At 35.2% G+C, this 18,080-nt stretch overlaps 1 protein-coding gene across 10 annotated transcripts in view; it reads right to left on the reverse strand.

The window, feature by feature from the left end:
* The window catches only part of LOC136031218 (uncharacterized), a 128,034-nt gene that overhangs the window by 56,173 nt on the left and 53,781 nt on the right, over positions 1 to 18,080 (reverse strand). For all 10 annotated transcript variants that reach the window (XM_065710607.1, XM_065710604.1, XM_065710603.1 and 7 more), the window contains exon 4: positions 1,541 to 1,735. In XM_065710607.1, coding sequence (XP_065566679.1) covers positions 1,541 to 1,735 — 195 coding nt within the window. The remainder of the gene's footprint in view (positions 1 to 1,540; positions 1,736 to 18,080) is intronic.

Raw genomic sequence — 18,080 nt, forward strand, 5'->3', positions numbered from 1 at the left:
AAACCTCATATCAAAATTTTGAGACAGCCATTTTGATTAGCATAGTTGAACAGTATCATGAATATGCCTCTAGGGATATTGGGTATGTCAATCCCCCACAGTAATGCATTTTATCCATTATGCTTTAAAACTAAATGTTGCTTTAAAGCTAAATCAAGAGTTACGGTGGATATGCTGCTTGTCAATAAGACATCTCGGCAAAAGCCCAAGAACGGCTGAAGATATTTGATTGACAATTTAAGTAGATCAAAAGAGTGTAACTATATCCAGGTTGTCAAAGAGCATGGATAGAAGCTAAACTATGGATTCTTACAGACAAATCCGAAACGATAAAAGTATTATTTTCTTTTTACATGAAAAAGACTATGTCAATAAAAAACGAACAGAAATTAACCTAAAAAGCTGCTTCCACCAAAAAGTTTTTCAGAGAAAAGAAAAGAAGTCTGCTAAACCAAAAACGAGCAGAACTCAAATCGAATAATCTACCAAACATAAAACTACCACAAATATCAGTAAATAATTGACACCCAAATCGAACAGAAATTACAACAAATAACCGAGTCAAATTCAAAACGAGAAGACATCAACATGAGGATGGCTGACAACACCTATACCTTCTCGAAACCAGAACATATTTTGCACTTTACTACAAAAAATGCATTAATTCTAATAAATTCCTTAAAGTCTTAATAATTCTCGATTAATTAAAATTAAAACATTTAAATTTTTTTCAGCGAAGTATAAATTATGTTCTTGTGTTAAGAAGGGATGGGGTTGTCAGCCCTATTCGTGCTGATTTCTTTTCGTTTTGAGTTTGAATCGGTTATTTATTGCAAATTTTGTTTGTTTTGTGGTTCACTGATTTATTAATGGTGATGTGTGGAAGTTTTACACTTGATAGATTATTCGATTTTATTTCTACTCATGCTTGATTTAATAGAGTTCTTTACTTTTCTTTGAAAACTTATTTTATAGAAAAAGTTTTTTTAAAATAATCTACAGTATACTATTGATTGTGTATAATCTAAATTGTATGTGTACTCGGTCACCAATAAAACACGGTTACATTGAATCTTAGAGTTTTTCTTGAACCTTATTGTACACATAAAGCAATTAAATAAATAAATACATCCTTTAAAGAAGTAGAATAATCACAATCTGATATCTATAATGGGTTTGTTGACCTGGAAGGGGCACCAACTATCATTCTTGCTCCGGGCACTGTAAGGTCTAGATCCGTCCCTGTATCTAGCTACTATATTTCTCATAGCCTAGATTCTGAAGTCCCATGGAGGTTCACATTGCAAAACATTTTATTAGATTAGAGACAAAAATGTTTAGCAAACATTTACAAAACAAATTTATTTGACCTGAATATTCCAACCTCTCAAATTTCTAGTAGAAAAATCAAGTTATCCAAGAACTTTCATCAGCAAGCCTATACGTTTCCCTTTTAAATACTGTTTTCTAGTTTACAAATAATGTGTGTAGCTCCATTATATTCAAGCTTTACAAACACAAGATCAATGCTTCTGTTTACCTCTAGGAAAATCAACAGGCGACACTAGATCCTTGAAAAATTCTTGAGCACTACAAGCCTCTTCAGTGTGGAAAAGACCATCTTTAAACCAAAACCATAGAGTTCTTGATTCTTGTGAATGTTCATTTGTAGCAGAACTTACCAGGAAAACACGGAATTCCAAAGTTAATTTAGGTGGAGAATTGTCAGGAATTGCTGCAAAAAAAGAAACAATGAAATTTTTTGCGCTAGCAATGGCTAGAATGGCTTTATACAATTAATTAGCAATGTTTGAAAATGATATAGGACGGGCACACTAGCAGAGGGAGGAAAAAATTTACTCTAGGGTTCTAATCCCCAAAATCCTTCATATAGTTTATTTTATATTTCATACAATTTGCCGATTGTGTTTAGTTTTTGGATTTTGTCATTTCGACATTTTCTTACCTCTGTTTTATAGCCGACACATCGAGTCCTGCTCCCCGTCGTCCAGTTTAGAAAATTATTTATAATGTACTTTGGTCAATAAAAGATCTTGTCTTGTCTTGTATATGCCCTATTATTTACACACCCAACCTTACGAGCTCTGCTCTCTGTTGGGGGTAATGTTTTTTTTGTATTTTTAAGTATATTATATTATATAAAGCATGTATCTATCTATCCCTGACTTTGTGCTGGGTAAAGGGTAAAATGCTCGCGCATTTTAGCGGTACGAGTCCAATCAGAAAGACATTATTGTCTGTGTCGCTCTGCAACTTTGAACCGTGGTTCATACTTGCTGCAATGTGCACATCTTTACGGTAGGTACCTGATCTGGCCTCTGTAAAAGGGGTCAGTGGCAGGGAGGGAGGGTAGACATCTCTTCATCAGGCTAATTATTATGCAGGCTGGTAAACAGGTAAAATTACGCTCTCCGATGATCATGCTTGATCCGATACCTGTTAGGAAACGTCAATGTTGTTGCCTTCTGGACAAAAAGTACGTGATAACGAATTGTAAATAAGGAGCGAATATCTCCCAATAGTAACTCTCGGCCTAATAGTAACCAAACTCTAAAAGAAGAATTTTGATAACAATTAAGGCATCAAAAGAATTAGTTTTTTATGCTGATTCCAAATATATAAAAAGCATTAAGTTTGATGCTACAGCTACGAGCCTGAGAAAATGTGTCTGATCGGAAAAAAGGGGGGAACACGTCCAAAGAGTCAAACAATCTTAACGAAGATCGCAGCATCAGACTCAGCATATAACAGAACTCTATTACAGATGATTAAACTATTACTATTCTCTTTAAAAAATGTGGAATTCTGCATTTATGCCCAAGTAAAGAGGATGGTTGCGGTTTTTTTCAGGGTAATCTCATCGAACCAATGGTCCTAGAAGATTGGGAGAGGGTTCATTTGAACTGATATTATGAGTTCTATAACCCTTTTTAAGTGATCAAAACATTGGATGGCAAATAACCCCCCTCTCATGCCCTTTTTCCTGTAATGGCATCCTATCAAAATTTTTAGATTGCCGTTTGATTCAGCATATTTTAATTCCAACAATTATGCCTATTGGAATGGAATGACCCCCCAGAGTCCCTGGGGAAAGGGATGTAGGTTATGCAATTTCCCATTGTTTACATATATTATTTCTTATTGGGAAACACAGCGATTTTTGGGATAATTTTTCGTGGGGTTTTCAAGGGGAAACTTTACACGAGGGAAGGGGCTGAAGGGCTGTAAGTTATACAGTTTGCCCAGTGTTTATTTATAGCAATTGTTATTGGGAAACATTCGGAAATTTTCGAGAGGAACTTTCTATGGTTGGTGTCATAGAAAGAAAAATTCTTAAAGGAGAGAGGGGAAAAACTGCCGGTATGGTTTGAAAACCGATCAGATAATAAATGAAAAAAAATCGAATAATTAAAGGGAGAAATTTCTACAGTGAATTTTCCAAGGGACTTTTTGCAGGGTAGCGACTTTTCGGGGACATTTTTCACGAAGAGGACAGGCGGATTTCTTGGAATAATTTGAAAAAGATCAGAAATTAAATATAAAAAAACAAGTTTTTCAACTGTAAGTAAGCAGGAGCATAAACAATCAGAACAAACAGAAATTATTCCGTATACAAGAGCACTGCTCCTTTCTCAAGCCCCGCTCTTTACGCTAAAGTTGGACTTTGTCACCCAATTGTTTAAGAACAACTCTTGAAACACAAGGGCCATTTAATTAGAATAAAAGAAAACCTTTTTAGAGCACTCAGAACGAACAGAAATTATTCTATATGCAAGAGCGCTGCCCCTTCCTCAAGCCCCACTCTTTACGCTAAAGTTGGACTTAAGTCACCCAATTCTTGAAGAACAACTCTTGAAACACAAGGACTGTTTAATTAGAATAAAAGACTTTATTAATGCACTTTAAAAACTTTAGCATAACGAGCGAGGGCTGAGGAAGAGGCAATCCCTTTCATATACGGAATAATTTTTATTCATTTTCCTGTAATGGCATCCTATCAAAATTTTTAGATTGCCGTTTGATTCAGCATATTTTAATTCCAACAATTATGCCTATTGGAATGGAATGACCCCCCAGAGTCCCTGGGGAAAGGGATGTAGGTTATGCAATTTCCCATTGTTTACATATATTATTTCTTATTGGGAAACACAGCGATTTTTGGGATAATTTTTCGTGGGGTTTTCAAGGGGAAACTTTACACGAGGGAAGGGGCTGAAGGGCTGTAAGTTATACAGTTTGCCCAGTGTTTATTTATAGCAATTGTTATTGGGAAACATTCGGAAATTTTCGAGAGGAACTTTCTATGGTTGGTGTCATGGAAAGAAAAATTCTTAAAGGAGAGAGGGGAAAAACTGCCGGTATGGTTTGAAAACCGATCAGATAATAAATGAAAAAAAATCGAATAATTGTAGGGAGAAATTTCTACAGTGAATTTTCCAAGGGACTTTTTGCAGGGTAGCGACTTTTCGGGGACATTTTTCACGAAGAGGACAGGCGGATTTCTTGGAATAATTTGAAAAAGATCAGAAATTAAATATAAAAAAACTAGTTTTTCAACTGTAAGTAAGCAGGAGCATAAACAATCAGAACAAACAGAAATTATTCCGTATACAAGAGCACTGCTCCTTTCTCAAGCCCCGCTCTTTACGCTAAAGTTGGACTTTGTCAACCAATTGTTTAAGAACAACTCTTGAAACACAAGGGCCATTTAATTAGAATAAAAGAAAACCTTTTTAGAGCACTCAGAACGAACAGAAATTATTCTATATGCAAGAGCGCTGCCCCTTCCTCAAGCCCCACTCTTTACGCTAAAGTTGGACTTAAGTCACCCAATTCTTGAAGAACAACTCTTGAAACACAAGGACTGTTTAATTAGAATAAAAGACTTTATTAATGCACTTTAAAAACTTTAGCATAACGAGCGAGGGCTGAGGAAGAGGCAATCCCTTTCATATACGGAATAATTTTTATTCATTTCAAGCTTTACAGCTGCTCCTTACTTTGAGTTGAAAAAAAAACTTATTTTTCTTTTTATAAGAAGGGTTTACTGGATATCAAAAAATTTACTAGGGTAAAAATTAAGAGTTAGGACCTTAGCTGCCCCTTTAGAGGGTTCAAACGACTTCAAACCTAATGATATAGACACTACTGCTTATAATGCTACATATCTCTTACCCATAGGTCAGAGTTCCTTTAAGACTTTACGTAGCCTGCGAACATGAGTTCTATAATATTAACCTGATACCAAACTGGTTTCTTTGTTTGTTTTTCTTCTTTCTAGGGTTTATGGTTTATCAAGTATAAATGAATATTGCCTCCCCATGTTTTGGATTTACTAGTGGTTATTGCTACTGTACTGTAAAATCAGTGAAATTCAGATCCATTACATTTGAACATTGTATATTATTAGCCCTACCGGTCAATGACGTATTTGTATGATCCGTGACCATAGATAAAACTTGTAATGCTTATTACCAGTTTCCCCCTGAACAACAGAAACTCTTATTGCAAGAATAGATATGTTAGTTGTTGAAACCGAACGTCGTTCTTTGTTTTAGGTACTTTGTTATTTACTTGTTATCGACAATTGAATCTTAATTTTGCAAAACTGACCGAATTGAAGATTTTAGTTCGACCCTAAAAATGACCGTTATTTACGGATTCTCTAAAACAATCGAAAGCCAGATTTAAGTACTGGCTAAATAACTATCCGCAGGAAGAAGAAAAAACTATCGTTCATTGGTAAATTGAACTGCAAAAATGAAATCACAAGCGCTGAATAAAGTGCTCATGACATAATGCTTTAGTTCTAAGTATCCCTAGGTGAGCAGTTTTCTGTTCCTTCTCTTAAGTTTGGATATTTGGATGCATTTCCTTTTTGCAGTTGCGATTTAACTTTCAGTTGATTTGCAAAACAGCCAAGTTTCCGAAGGACATTTTTTCTTGGCAGCGACTTTAGCTTCTGTCGAGAAAGATTCTAAAATTCAGGTGTCTGTCTAGTAGCGAACAGTTATACGCTGAAACCGAAAAAATACCTCTCTATATTCATTAGTAAATACATTAACTAAGAAATTTACGTGCATTACCTTGAAAATAAATATCGTTTCACGCCCAAGTGAAATTACTAATAGTATGAACAATAAAGACTGTTACTCTTCTGATGACAACTGTTAACTATTCCATGCATGCACTTATAAACAAACAAACATTAGAAGATGATATCTCAGTATACCAAACTTATCAATCGCCAAATTAAAGCCAGAATAAACATTCAGACAACCACCACCACCCCACAGCCATCAAGTAAGTTGCAAGGTTTGAGGCAAGGTACTAGCTAAATTTTTTTGTTTTGGAGATATATTTTTTCATTCCTAAGTGAAATTACGAATAATGTGAACAAAAAAGACAGGAATGTTTTTCTGATAGCAACTGCTAACTATTTCATGTATTGCACGCATTAGCAAACAGACTTGAGAAGATAATAGTTGAGCATGTGAAACTTATGCATTTTTATTCACCCATATATTCCCCCTTCCACACATACATGCACCCACAAAGCAAGTCGCAAGGTCTAGGCTGTTTCTCACAAATGAAATATTTACATACATACATTACGTTCAGGGGGGTGTTTTAGGTTTTTATGGAAGGGATGGTTGTAAAGACTTAAGGGGAGGCTCATTTGGTTAATGATTGGAAGTTCTAGTTCCCTTTTAAGACTCAAAAATGATGGAAGGAGCTAGCCCCATGTGTGACCCTGAAGCGAATATATAAGTAAAATTACTAATAATATGAGGTAAAAAGACTGGAATGCTCTTTTAATAGCAACAGGTAGCTATTTCGTGTATTGTACCTATTAATAAACAAAGTTTAAAAATGTGGACCCATCATGTAAAATTTTTCCATGAGAGTCTGAATTATAGATAGAGGAAACTTTGAAACTGTAGAACAAGATTAACTATAGAGCATTCAAAGATTCAAAAAGTCCCACCACGCAATAAAAAAAAAACATTCAAAATTTTCCACCACAGCCACAAAACAAATCACAAGGTCAATTTCTCGCAGAAGAAAAAATTTTGTACCGAAAAGCATTGGGAGTGCCTTAAGGGTGGAAACAACGGGCCTAACCTCAACATCCTGAAATATCTATCCAGACTGTACGAAATACAAAAACAGTGTTTTTGGTCGGTTCAGTTGTAAAAAAAAATATCCAACTGGAGGTAAAAGCACTTAGCATGGCACTCAAAGGCAACGTCAGATGACGGCAAATAATTGAGCTCTAATTTTTAAGGGTATAAATGTATTTACAAGTCATCAAGTAAGGTAAAGAGGTATATATCTTTACCGTATCCGCCAATAATGACTCTAGCAAATACAAAGCAAGTTCTCTTGCACGGAAGACTCAAGTTTTGATCTCTCTATCTCTTTCAAAGGCAAAGCAACCTTTTCCTGCAATCCCTTTTCCTGATAGTCTTCGCCACCACTCTTTTTCGTTAGAGTGTATAATACGAACTGCTTCACAGCCCGAAAGCATATTAAGAAGGCAGATTGAATAAAAACTAAACATTTAGTGAATTCCTGCAAAATTGATGTATAGGCGCTGAGTATTAATGGAATCGGACAAAAACTTTCCACTTTCTACAAATTGAGTAGTGTCAAAGGAATAGCTTATACTGATACAGCAAAAGGATAATAACGTCTGTATCATTCACATCAACATATTCAATATCAATACCCTTCTTCAAACAGTCCAAGGTGCGCAATACAACTGTAGTATCCGCCTCTTCACGAGTACAACTCAATGCTGTTCAACTTCTATTTTAGTACTTATTCTTCCGGTGAGTACTACTCTCTTCGTTCAGTCTCAAAAATCTCCAGAGAGGTGAACAGTTAAGCCTGCTTGAAGCAATATTGCGTTCTTCGTCACCATGTCAAAATATTCCATCATATCTATCTGCAAAGATATGCAGTTCTTCAATGTCACCATTAAAAGACACAGGAGTAGAAAATATTCGTCTACCATACTCCTAAATGTTTGCCGCTTCGGTTGGACTTCTGCGGCATGAAATTAGGTCCAGCCCTATGAGTGAACCAACTCAATCTCAACATTAACCTCATTAACTGCTTTTTAGCAGTTACCCAGTTAACGTTAGCGTTAACTGGGTATTCATTCAAACTGCTTTTGTTTTCAAATACTCCAAGAGCTGGCTTTGTTCCTGACCGATATACAACCTTCCAAGAAATGACACATCTCTCGAATATAGAGGATGTATAAAGCTCATTAGAAAGCAAACACTTCAGATAGTAAAGTCCCCTGTATCCAGCAATGTCAACGCTCACCAATACCTTTTTGACAGTTTGAAGTTCAAGATTGATGACACTATTTACGATACTAAAATTTCCAGATTTTCTTTTTCTGTTTCGCCTGTTCATTATTCACGACCTTCATTTTGCTAAAAGTAGCTTTATCTCCGTCTAATTAGCGTTCAAGCGCTGTATCACTGCATTAAAAAGGGTTGAGCCTGGACTCCAAAACAGACTTCTTATGCATTTATATGCAGCTTTGCGCTACCGCAGGATGATGGAAGGCTGATTTTCAGGATGAGTGGTGTCAAACTCACTTTGGTGTGAAATACCCTTCACCGAATTTAGCTGAGACTAAGGCATAAAAAAGAAGAGTTAAAATATTTTTCAAAAGTGTCAATTCGTTCATAGTAATCTGTGTCATTCCAACCTGCATTTTTGACTCCAAGTTAACAGTGAATTCGGTCGCATGATCACAGGATATGCAATTGAATTTGGCACTTCGCCACTTCACATTACACCGTCTATTGGAAAATGCCTGACATAGGCCTGCTCTTGGGTGTAAGCTTTGCATCTCTGCTAGGTACTCAATCAAGCAAGTCAGGCTCCACTCAAGTAGCAGCATCATGATCCTCCATAGATTCTATTGCTTTGACAGAATTTTTCTGTTCGGCTAAGTAGCCTAACTGAAATCTACCAGGAGAGGGGCATTCGAGTATATCTCGCTTATCGATTTTCGAGTATAACTCACTTTGTAGGCACCTACTTTAAACATTTTTATTTCCCGTTGTATTATACAAAATAGTGCTAATTCGTCATGCGGCGAAATTAGCATGAAAATTAGCATGAAAAGAACTTGAACTCATGCGAGCTAAAAATTGGGTCACTCCGACTTTTTTACAAATAGTTCAAAAATGAAACGTCTTTGAAAAAAAAATATATATAAAATATTTACAGGTCACTCATTTTGTCAAATATTAGATTTCACACAGAATCCATTAATGACGAATCTACCTTATGGAGGCATATATTTAAGATGGATGAAGATCATCTTTTTTTATCAGTTTTTAAGGTTTACAACTGAACAGCAAAAGATGAAGCAATTTTGAAAAAAGAATATTGAACGTCATTCAATTCCCTTTGTTTTGAGCACTAAGTGAACAATTTTGGAGCAGTAGGGATTTTTTTTTTATTGATTTGAAAGAATTTTTGTCAGTTGAGGCCTATTTTCCGGGTATTTGAAGGGATTGGGACGTTGCAGACCCTAGTCGACTGTATAACTTTGATTTCCGTACAGTACGTGAATTATTACATCAGATTGTATTCACATAACTTTTGCTTGCTGACAACCAAACACCATAAGCATCAAACATTTCTGTCCAGTGGCTCCTTGACTACGAGCAACTAAATTAATAAACCATCTAAGATAGATGAATAGTCTTGCCATGTCTTATTGATTTTGTTTTAAGATAATAGGTAAACTAAGGAAAGTGTCCAAGTAATTGAACACAAAAGAGTGGTCGTAATCGACTACCAAGAACCAAAAGTGAAAAAAAAAACTAAGTAGAAGATGCTAACACCCATTTTGGCATATTAAAATAAACCGATCATGCTAAATCAGACAACCACCGCATAGCAACTGTTGTATATAACTAGTTTATACCCGCCAGTTTTTTAGTTCTAGCGCATTTGAACTTGGAATTTAGTTTTCCAGGACTGCTAAAGAAATGTGAAGAAGCAAGAAATGCCAAGTCATAAGATCTGTCAGCTATCTTATCCCCATTCACAATGAGATTTCACAATAACAAGATTTAACTAACACTAATTTAAGCCAATCAGAGCTTTCATGGAATTTTTTGACTGGAGGAAAAATTTCTACGAAAAATTCTTATTGGCTTACATTAGTGCTAATATTTGTCGATATAAACATAATCTCATTGTGAAAGGGGAATTAGCCCTACTCAGTTACCACTTTTATTAGCGCCTTATTCAATTTAAATACAAGGCAAACAGGGTGTTTCTTGATTTGGGAGGTTAAGCACAATTTCCCAGAATTACCTTATTATTATTGTGTTCGCAAGCTGATATAGGCTACGTATTTTTAGCATAATTAAATAAAAAAAAACTAATTTTTTTAGCTGAAAGTAAGGAGCGACATTAAAACTTAAAACGAACAGAAATTACTCCGTATATGAAATGACTTGTCCCCTCCGCAATCCCTCGCTCTTTACGCTAAAGCTTTTAATTGTTTTAAAAAGTAGAATTGTGACAAAGAGTCAAAATTTAGCGTAAAGAGCGAGGGATTGCAGAGGGGACAACTCATTTCATATACGGAGTAATTTCTGTTCGTTTTAATTTTTAATGTCGCTTCTTACTTTCAGCTAAAAAAATTAGTTTTTTTTATTTAATTTCTGAACGTTTTTGAATTAATGCATGTTTGGTTTTGGCTCTCCGCATATAAATTATTAGAATGAAATTTGTATAATAATTCTTTTTTTGGCTAAATGGCTTTCTCTTAGTTTTGATCAGACGATTTTGAGAAATAAGGGGTGGAGAAGGAGACCTAGTTGCCCTCCAATTTTTCGGTTACTTAAAAAGGCAACTAGAACTTGTAATTTTTAACGAACGTTTTTATTAGTAAAAAATATACGTAACTTAAGAATTAACTTACGTAACAAACTTTCATAACCTTATATTTTTATTATGTATACGAGGGGGTTTGTAACCTCGTTAATACCTCGCTCTTTAGACTAAATCGTAAGTTTTGTCCCAATTCTTTAAGAATGACCCCTGAATCAGAAAGGCCGTAGAATAAATAGTTGAAATTACTAAAAATACTTTAGCATAAATAGCAAGGTATTTATCTCCTCCTAAATACTTCGCTCTTTATGCTAAAGTATTTTTAGAACCCCTCATATGCGTAATAATCTCTGTTCGTTTTAAGTTTCAATGCTACTTCTTCCTTTCATTTGAAAAAACGTTTTCATGTTTATTTTTCATTGTTTTCTTATAGTAATGCTAGAGAATCCTGCACCCTTGTCATTGAATTTTTCTTCCCCCATGACAGATTCCTCCGAGGAAAGATCCTCCAACATAGCCCCCTCTCCTAAGCCCCACCCCCAAACAAAATAAAATCCCCCTGAAAACGTCTGTACATTTCCCAATAACCATTACTATATGTAAACACTGGTCAAAGTTTGTAACTTGCAGCCCCTCCCCCAGGGATTGTGGGGGAGTAAGTCATCCCCAAAGACATAGTTATTATGGTTTTCGACTATGCTGAACAAAATGGCTATCTCAAAATTTTGATGCGTTGACTTTGGGAAAAAAATGAGCGTGGGAGGGGGCCTAGATGCCCTCCAATTTTTTTGGTCACTTAAAAAGGGCACTAGAACTTTTCATTTCCGTTAGAAGGAGCCCTCTTGCGACATTCTAGGACCACTTGGTCGATACGATGACCCCCTGGGAAAAAAAAAAAAAATAAATAAACACGCACCACAAAAAATACAAAATTCCACATTTTTATAGATAGGAGCTTGAAACTTCTACAGTAGGGTTCTCTGATACGCTGAATCTGATGGTGTCATTTTTAAGATCCTATTTTTTAATATTTTCTAATAAGATCTCATTTTTAAGATTGACGTTAAGATCCTACAACTTTTAGGGGGTGTTTCCCCCTATTTTCCTAAATAAGGCAAATTTTCTCAGGCTCGTAACTTTTGATAGGTAAGACTAAACTTGATGAAACTTATATATTTAAAATCAGCATTAAAATGCGATTCTTTTGATGTAGCTATTGATATCAAAATTCAATTTTTTAGAGTTTTGGTTACTATTGAGCCGGGTCGCTCCTTACTACAATTCGTTACCACGAACTGTTTGATCAGGGATTACTGCTCCACATGCAGTTTTTAAGAAAACACAATAAGAGCGGAAGAAGAGTAATACTCAAATCACTAATCACTTTCCACTTCCTCACCACGAGAACCAAACTCAATACAATATGCAAGGAATACATTATTTTCTGCTATTAGAATAAAGTTGACGGCTAAGTTCTTTCCCTCATGCGTGCCTTATTATTCTTAAACAATTCTATCCTGGTTTTTGGTGTTTGAAAAATTGCTTTATGACCTCAGAAACCGAGCCAACTTTCTGTTATTGATGAACTAGTAGTTTAAAATTCACAGGAAATTTTTGGATTAAGACCAACTTTTGGTAATCAAATTTGACAAACAAACAATGTTTCAAACCATTTACTTTAATATGGACTTTCTTCACAAAAAGAAATTTCAGGAAAGTGTTTTTTTTTTCTGAAATTTACTTCTTAATGCACATCGTTATTTGGAGAGTAGTAAAATCTATGCCTTTCTTAAAAAAGTTTCGTTTATTTTTGCATTTCAGTTCTGCACCTGGCATCATTTTTCTATTTCTTTCTGCAGTTAGAGATTCATTCGGTGTTTAGACCTTGCGTAAAATACAAAGTCAGTTGTGAATAGAAAGTTAAGATTACAGTGCCTAAATAAACAAGGATATACCGTTTGAGAAACCATTTTTTTTTATAATGTATTGAAGTTAATGACTCGATGAGATAGCAAAGATTATGCACAACAAAATGGCTGTCTAAAAATTTTGATTGGACAACTTCCACAAAAAAGGCATTTAAAGAGGGATAAACATTTTTTATACTAGTTGACCACTAATTGTGTTGGTCACTTAGAAAGGGCAGTAGAACCTTTAAGTTATATTCAAATGAGCCCTCTCCCTATCTTACAGGACCATTGGTTCGATGCAATCAGACCTGGAAAGAAAAAAAAACGCATCGGTAATATATCTTCTGGCAAAAAATGCCATTCCTCATTTTCCAAACTGGAGCTTTAAACGTCTACAGTAAGGCTCTCCGATACCCTAAATCAGGTGGTGAAATTTTCGATAAGATTCCTTGACTTTTCTGGGGTGTTTCTTCCTTTTATCGATTAAATAAATAACAACTTTCAGTTACTTTCAGTTAAAAAAACTTAAAAAATTAAAACTTAACACGAACAGAAATTACTTCGTATATGAAAGGGACTGATCCCTCCTCAACGCCCCGCTCTTTACGCTAAAGTTTTTTACTGTTTTAAAAAGTAGAGTTGAGAGAAAGTGTCAAACTTTAGCGCAAAGAGCGGGGCTTTGAGGAGGGACCAGCTCCTTTCATATACAAAGTAATTTCTGTTCGTTTTAAGTTTTAATGTCGCTCCTTACTTTCAGTTAAAAAAACTTGTTTTTTTTTATTTAATTTCTGAACGTGTTTGAGTTAATGCATGTTTTGATTTTGGCTCTCCACAGATGAATAATTAAAACGAAATTTGTATATTTATTTTTTTGGCTAAATGGCTTTCTCATAGTTTTGGTCGAATGATTTTGGGAAAAAAGCGGTGGAGGAGGCCTAGTCGCCCCCCCCCAGTTTTTTGGTTACTTAAAAAGGCAACTAGAACATTTAATTTTTTACAAACGTTTTTATTAGTAAAAGATATACGTAACTTACGAATTAGCTTACGCAACGAACTTTTGATTCGTATATTTTTATTACGTATATGAAGGGGTTTACCCCCTCAGCAGTACCTCGCTCTCTACAACAAAGCTTAAGTTTTGTCCCAGTTCCTTAAGAATGACCCCTGAATCACAAAGGACGTAGAATAAATAGTTGAAATTACTAAAAATACTTTAGCGTAAACAGTGAGGTATTGAGGAGGGGACGAATCCCCTAATATGCGTAGTAATTTTTATTCGTTTTAATGCTGTTCCTTACTTTCAGATGAAAAAACTTTTTCATATTTTTTTTTTAATAGTGCCAGAAAATCCTGCGCTCCCTTCATGGAATTTTTCTTCCCCCATGACAAATTACTCCATGGAAAGTTCCCCAAACATCCCCCACTTCTCAACAACTCCCCCCCAACCAAAAAATCCCTCTGAAAACATCTGTACACTTCCCAATAACCATTACTATATGTAAGCACAGGTCAAAGTTTGTAACTTAAAGACCCTCCCACAGGGACTGTGGGGTAGTATGTCGTCCTCAAAGATATAATTATAAGGTTTTTCGACTATACTGAATAAAATGGCTATCTCAGAATTTTGATCCGATGAATTTGGGAAAATGATCAGCGTAGGAGGGGGCCTAGGTGCCCTCCATTTTTTTGGTCACTTTAAAAGGGCACTAGAACTTTTCATTTCCGTTAGAATGAACCCTCTTGCAACATTCTAGGACCACTGGGTCGATACGATCACCCCTGGAAAAAAAAATAAAAAAATGAAAAAAAAATAAACACGCATCCGTGATCTGCCTTCTGGCAAAAAATACAAATTTTGTAGATAGGAGCTTGAAACTTCTACAGCATGTTTCTCTGATACGCTGAATCGGATGGTGTGATTTTCGTTAAGATTCTATGACTTTTACGGGGTGTTTCCCCCTATTTTCTAAACTGAGGCAAATTTTCTCAGGCTCGTAACTTTTGATGGGTAAACTTATATATAAATTAAACTTATATATTTAAAATCAGCATTAAAATGCGATTCTTTTGATGTAGCTATTGCTAACAAAATTCCATTTTTTTAGAATTTTGGTTACTATTGAGCCGGATCGCTCCTTACTACAGTTCGTTACCACGAACTGTTGGTTGAGGACGGGGGGGGTCGGGGTTGGGGGGAATTTTTAATGTGGGGGGAAACTTTCCATAGAGGAATTTATCATAGGGGAAGAGAATTTCCATTAAAAGGGCGCAGGATTTTCTAGAATTAAAAAAAACGAAAAAGTTTTTTTCAACTGGAAGTAAGGAGCAACATTAAAACTTACAACGAACAGAAATTGTTACGCTTGTGAGGGCCTCACCTCCTCCTAATACCTCGCTCTTTACGCTAAAGTATTTTTAGCAATTTCAACTATTTATTCTACGGCCTTTGTGATTCAGGGGTCATTCTTAAGGAATTGGGACAAAATTTAAGCTTTAGTGTAAAGAGTGAGGTATTGACGAGGGGGCAAACCTACTCATATACGTAGTAAAAATGTATGAATATAGAAGTTCGTTACGTAATTTTTCGTAAGTTACGTATATTTTTACTATCCGATTAAAACTATGAAAAAGCCATTTAACCAAAAAAAATAAATTAATATGCATATTTTGTTTTAATTACTCATATGCTGAGAGCCAAAATCAAAACATGCATTAGCTAAAAAGCGTTCAGAAATTAAATAAAAAACAAGTTTTCTTAGCTTTTTTAGAGTTTTGGTTACTACTGAGCCGGGTCGCTCCTTACTACAGTTCGTTACCACGAACTGTTTGAAAATCAGGCAAATTTCCTTAGGCTCGTAGTCTTTGATGGATAACACAAAACTTGATGAATCTTATATATTTGGAATCAGCATAATAATCCAATTCCCTTGACGTATCTATTGATATCAAAATTCCGTTTTTTAGAGTTTTGGTTTCTATTGATCCAAGCCGCTTCTTACTTATACTTCGTCACCACGAACTGTTTGATTAATTGGTAAACTTCATTCTTAATCAGTGGGACCAAAAGACCCAACGAAGGATCCTCGGCAAACCCACTTCCTCTCTCCAGCTTTAAAAATTTAGAAAAAACTCTCAATATCACTAATATTGTAATGTGATTGTCTTATTAAAAAACACAGCAGGCCTGAATTTAACATATAATGTTTTATTTCCCTCAAAATAGCATTCGGAGCATAAGAAGTCACTAATTACAAATATAACAAACAAGATAGCCGCCAAATGCCCACTAAATACAAAAAACAAAATAGTGGAATCAAACGGTTCGTGATAACGAACTGTAGTAAGGTGCGACCTGGCTCAATAGTAAACGAAACTCTAAAAAGCAGAATTTTGATACCAATAGTTACATCAAAATAATCGTATTTTAATGTTAATTTTAAATATATAAGTTTCATTAAGTTTAGTCTTTTCCATCAATAGTTAGAAAATTTGCCTTATTTTAGAAAATAGGGGGAGACACCCCTAAAAAGTAGTAGAATCTTAACGAAAGTCACACCATCAGATTCAGCGTATAGGAGAACACTACAGTAGAAGTTTCAAGCTCCTATATACAAAAATGCGGAATTTTGTATTTTTTGCCATAAGACAGATCACGGATGCGTGTTTATTTGTTCGTTTGTTTGTTTGTTGTTTTTTTCCCAAGGGGTGATCGTATCGACCCAGTGGTCCTAGAATGTCACGAAAAGAATCATTCTGACGGAAATTAAAAGTTCTAGTGCCCTTTTTAAGTGACCAAAAAATTGGTCACTTAAGTCAACGGATCAAAATTCTGAGATAGCCATTTTATTCGGCATAGTCAAAAAGCCTAATAACTATGTATTTGGGGACGACTCACTCCCCCACAGTTCCCGTGGGAGGAGCTGCAAGTTACAAACTTTGACCAGTGTTCACATATAGTAATGGTTATTGGGAAGCGTACAGACATTTTCAGGGGGATTTTTTGGTTGAGGATGGGGGGGATCGGGGTTGAGGGGAATTTTTAATGTGGGGGGAAACTTTCCATAGAGGAATTTATCATAGGGGAAGAGAATTTCCATTAAAAGGGCGCAGGATTTTCTAGAATTTAAAAAAAAGAAAAAGTATTTTTCAACTGAAAGTAAGGAGCAACATTAAAACTTACAACGAACAGAAATTGTTACGCTTGTAAGGGGCCTCACCTCCTCCTAATACCTCGCTCTTTACGCTAAAGTATTTTTAGTAATTTCAACTATTTATTCTACGGCCTTTGTGATTCAGGGGTCATTCTTAAGGAATTGGGACAAAATTTAAGCTTTAGTGTAAAGAGTGAGGTATTGACGAGGGGGCAAACCTACTCATATACGCAGTAAAAATGTATGAATATAGAAGTTCGTTACGTAATTTTTCGTAAGTTACGTATATTTTTACTATGCGATTAAAACTATGAAAAAGCCACTTAACCAAAAAAAATAAATTAATATGCATATTTTGTTTTAATTATTCATATGCTGAGAGCCAAAATCAAAACATGCATTAGCTAAAAAGCGTTCAGAAATTAAATAAAAAACAAGTTTTCTTAGCTAAAAGTAAGGAGCGACATTAAAACTTAAAACGAACAGAAATTACCCCTTATATGAAAGGGGATGTTCCCTCCTCAGCACTCCGCTCTTTATGCTAAAGTTTTTTACTGTTTTAAAAAGTAGAGTTGAGAGGAAGAGTCATTAGCGTAAAGAGCGGGGTGCTGAGGAGGGAACAGCCCCTTTCATATACAGAGTAATTTCTGTTCGTTTTAAGTTTTAATGTCGCTTCTTACTTTCACTTAAAAAACTTGTTTTTTATTTAATATTGATAAGAGATCAATAGACTATAAAGTTTGTGACGGAAACTATAGGCTCATATAACCACCAAGTTTTCATAAATAGCTTCCAATTCAGGAGTCCCTGTGACAGCTCTCACATCTGGTCTTTTGACAGAACAACTGAGTCAACAACATTTTTAGCTTCTAAGCACTTTTCCTTTGATTTTATTAAATTTCCGGTTTTTTTGGGGGGGAGATTTGAATCTTTTTACTTAGAGTTTTTTGAGGACACCGAGAATGTATTGAAATGTTTCCCAGAATTTCAAGAATAATACGTTATCTGGTTTTACGTAATCATTAACGTAGTCAGTGAAACAATACAATACATCCTGTGATAAATCTCATATCTGGTCATCTAAGATAACAGCTGAGTCAACAACATTTGTATCTTT

The sequence above is a fragment of the Artemia franciscana genome, chromosome 9 (assembly GCF_032884065.1).
Source record: "Artemia franciscana chromosome 9, ASM3288406v1, whole genome shotgun sequence".
NCBI classification, from domain to species: Eukaryota; Metazoa; Arthropoda; class Branchiopoda; order Anostraca; family Artemiidae; genus Artemia; species Artemia franciscana.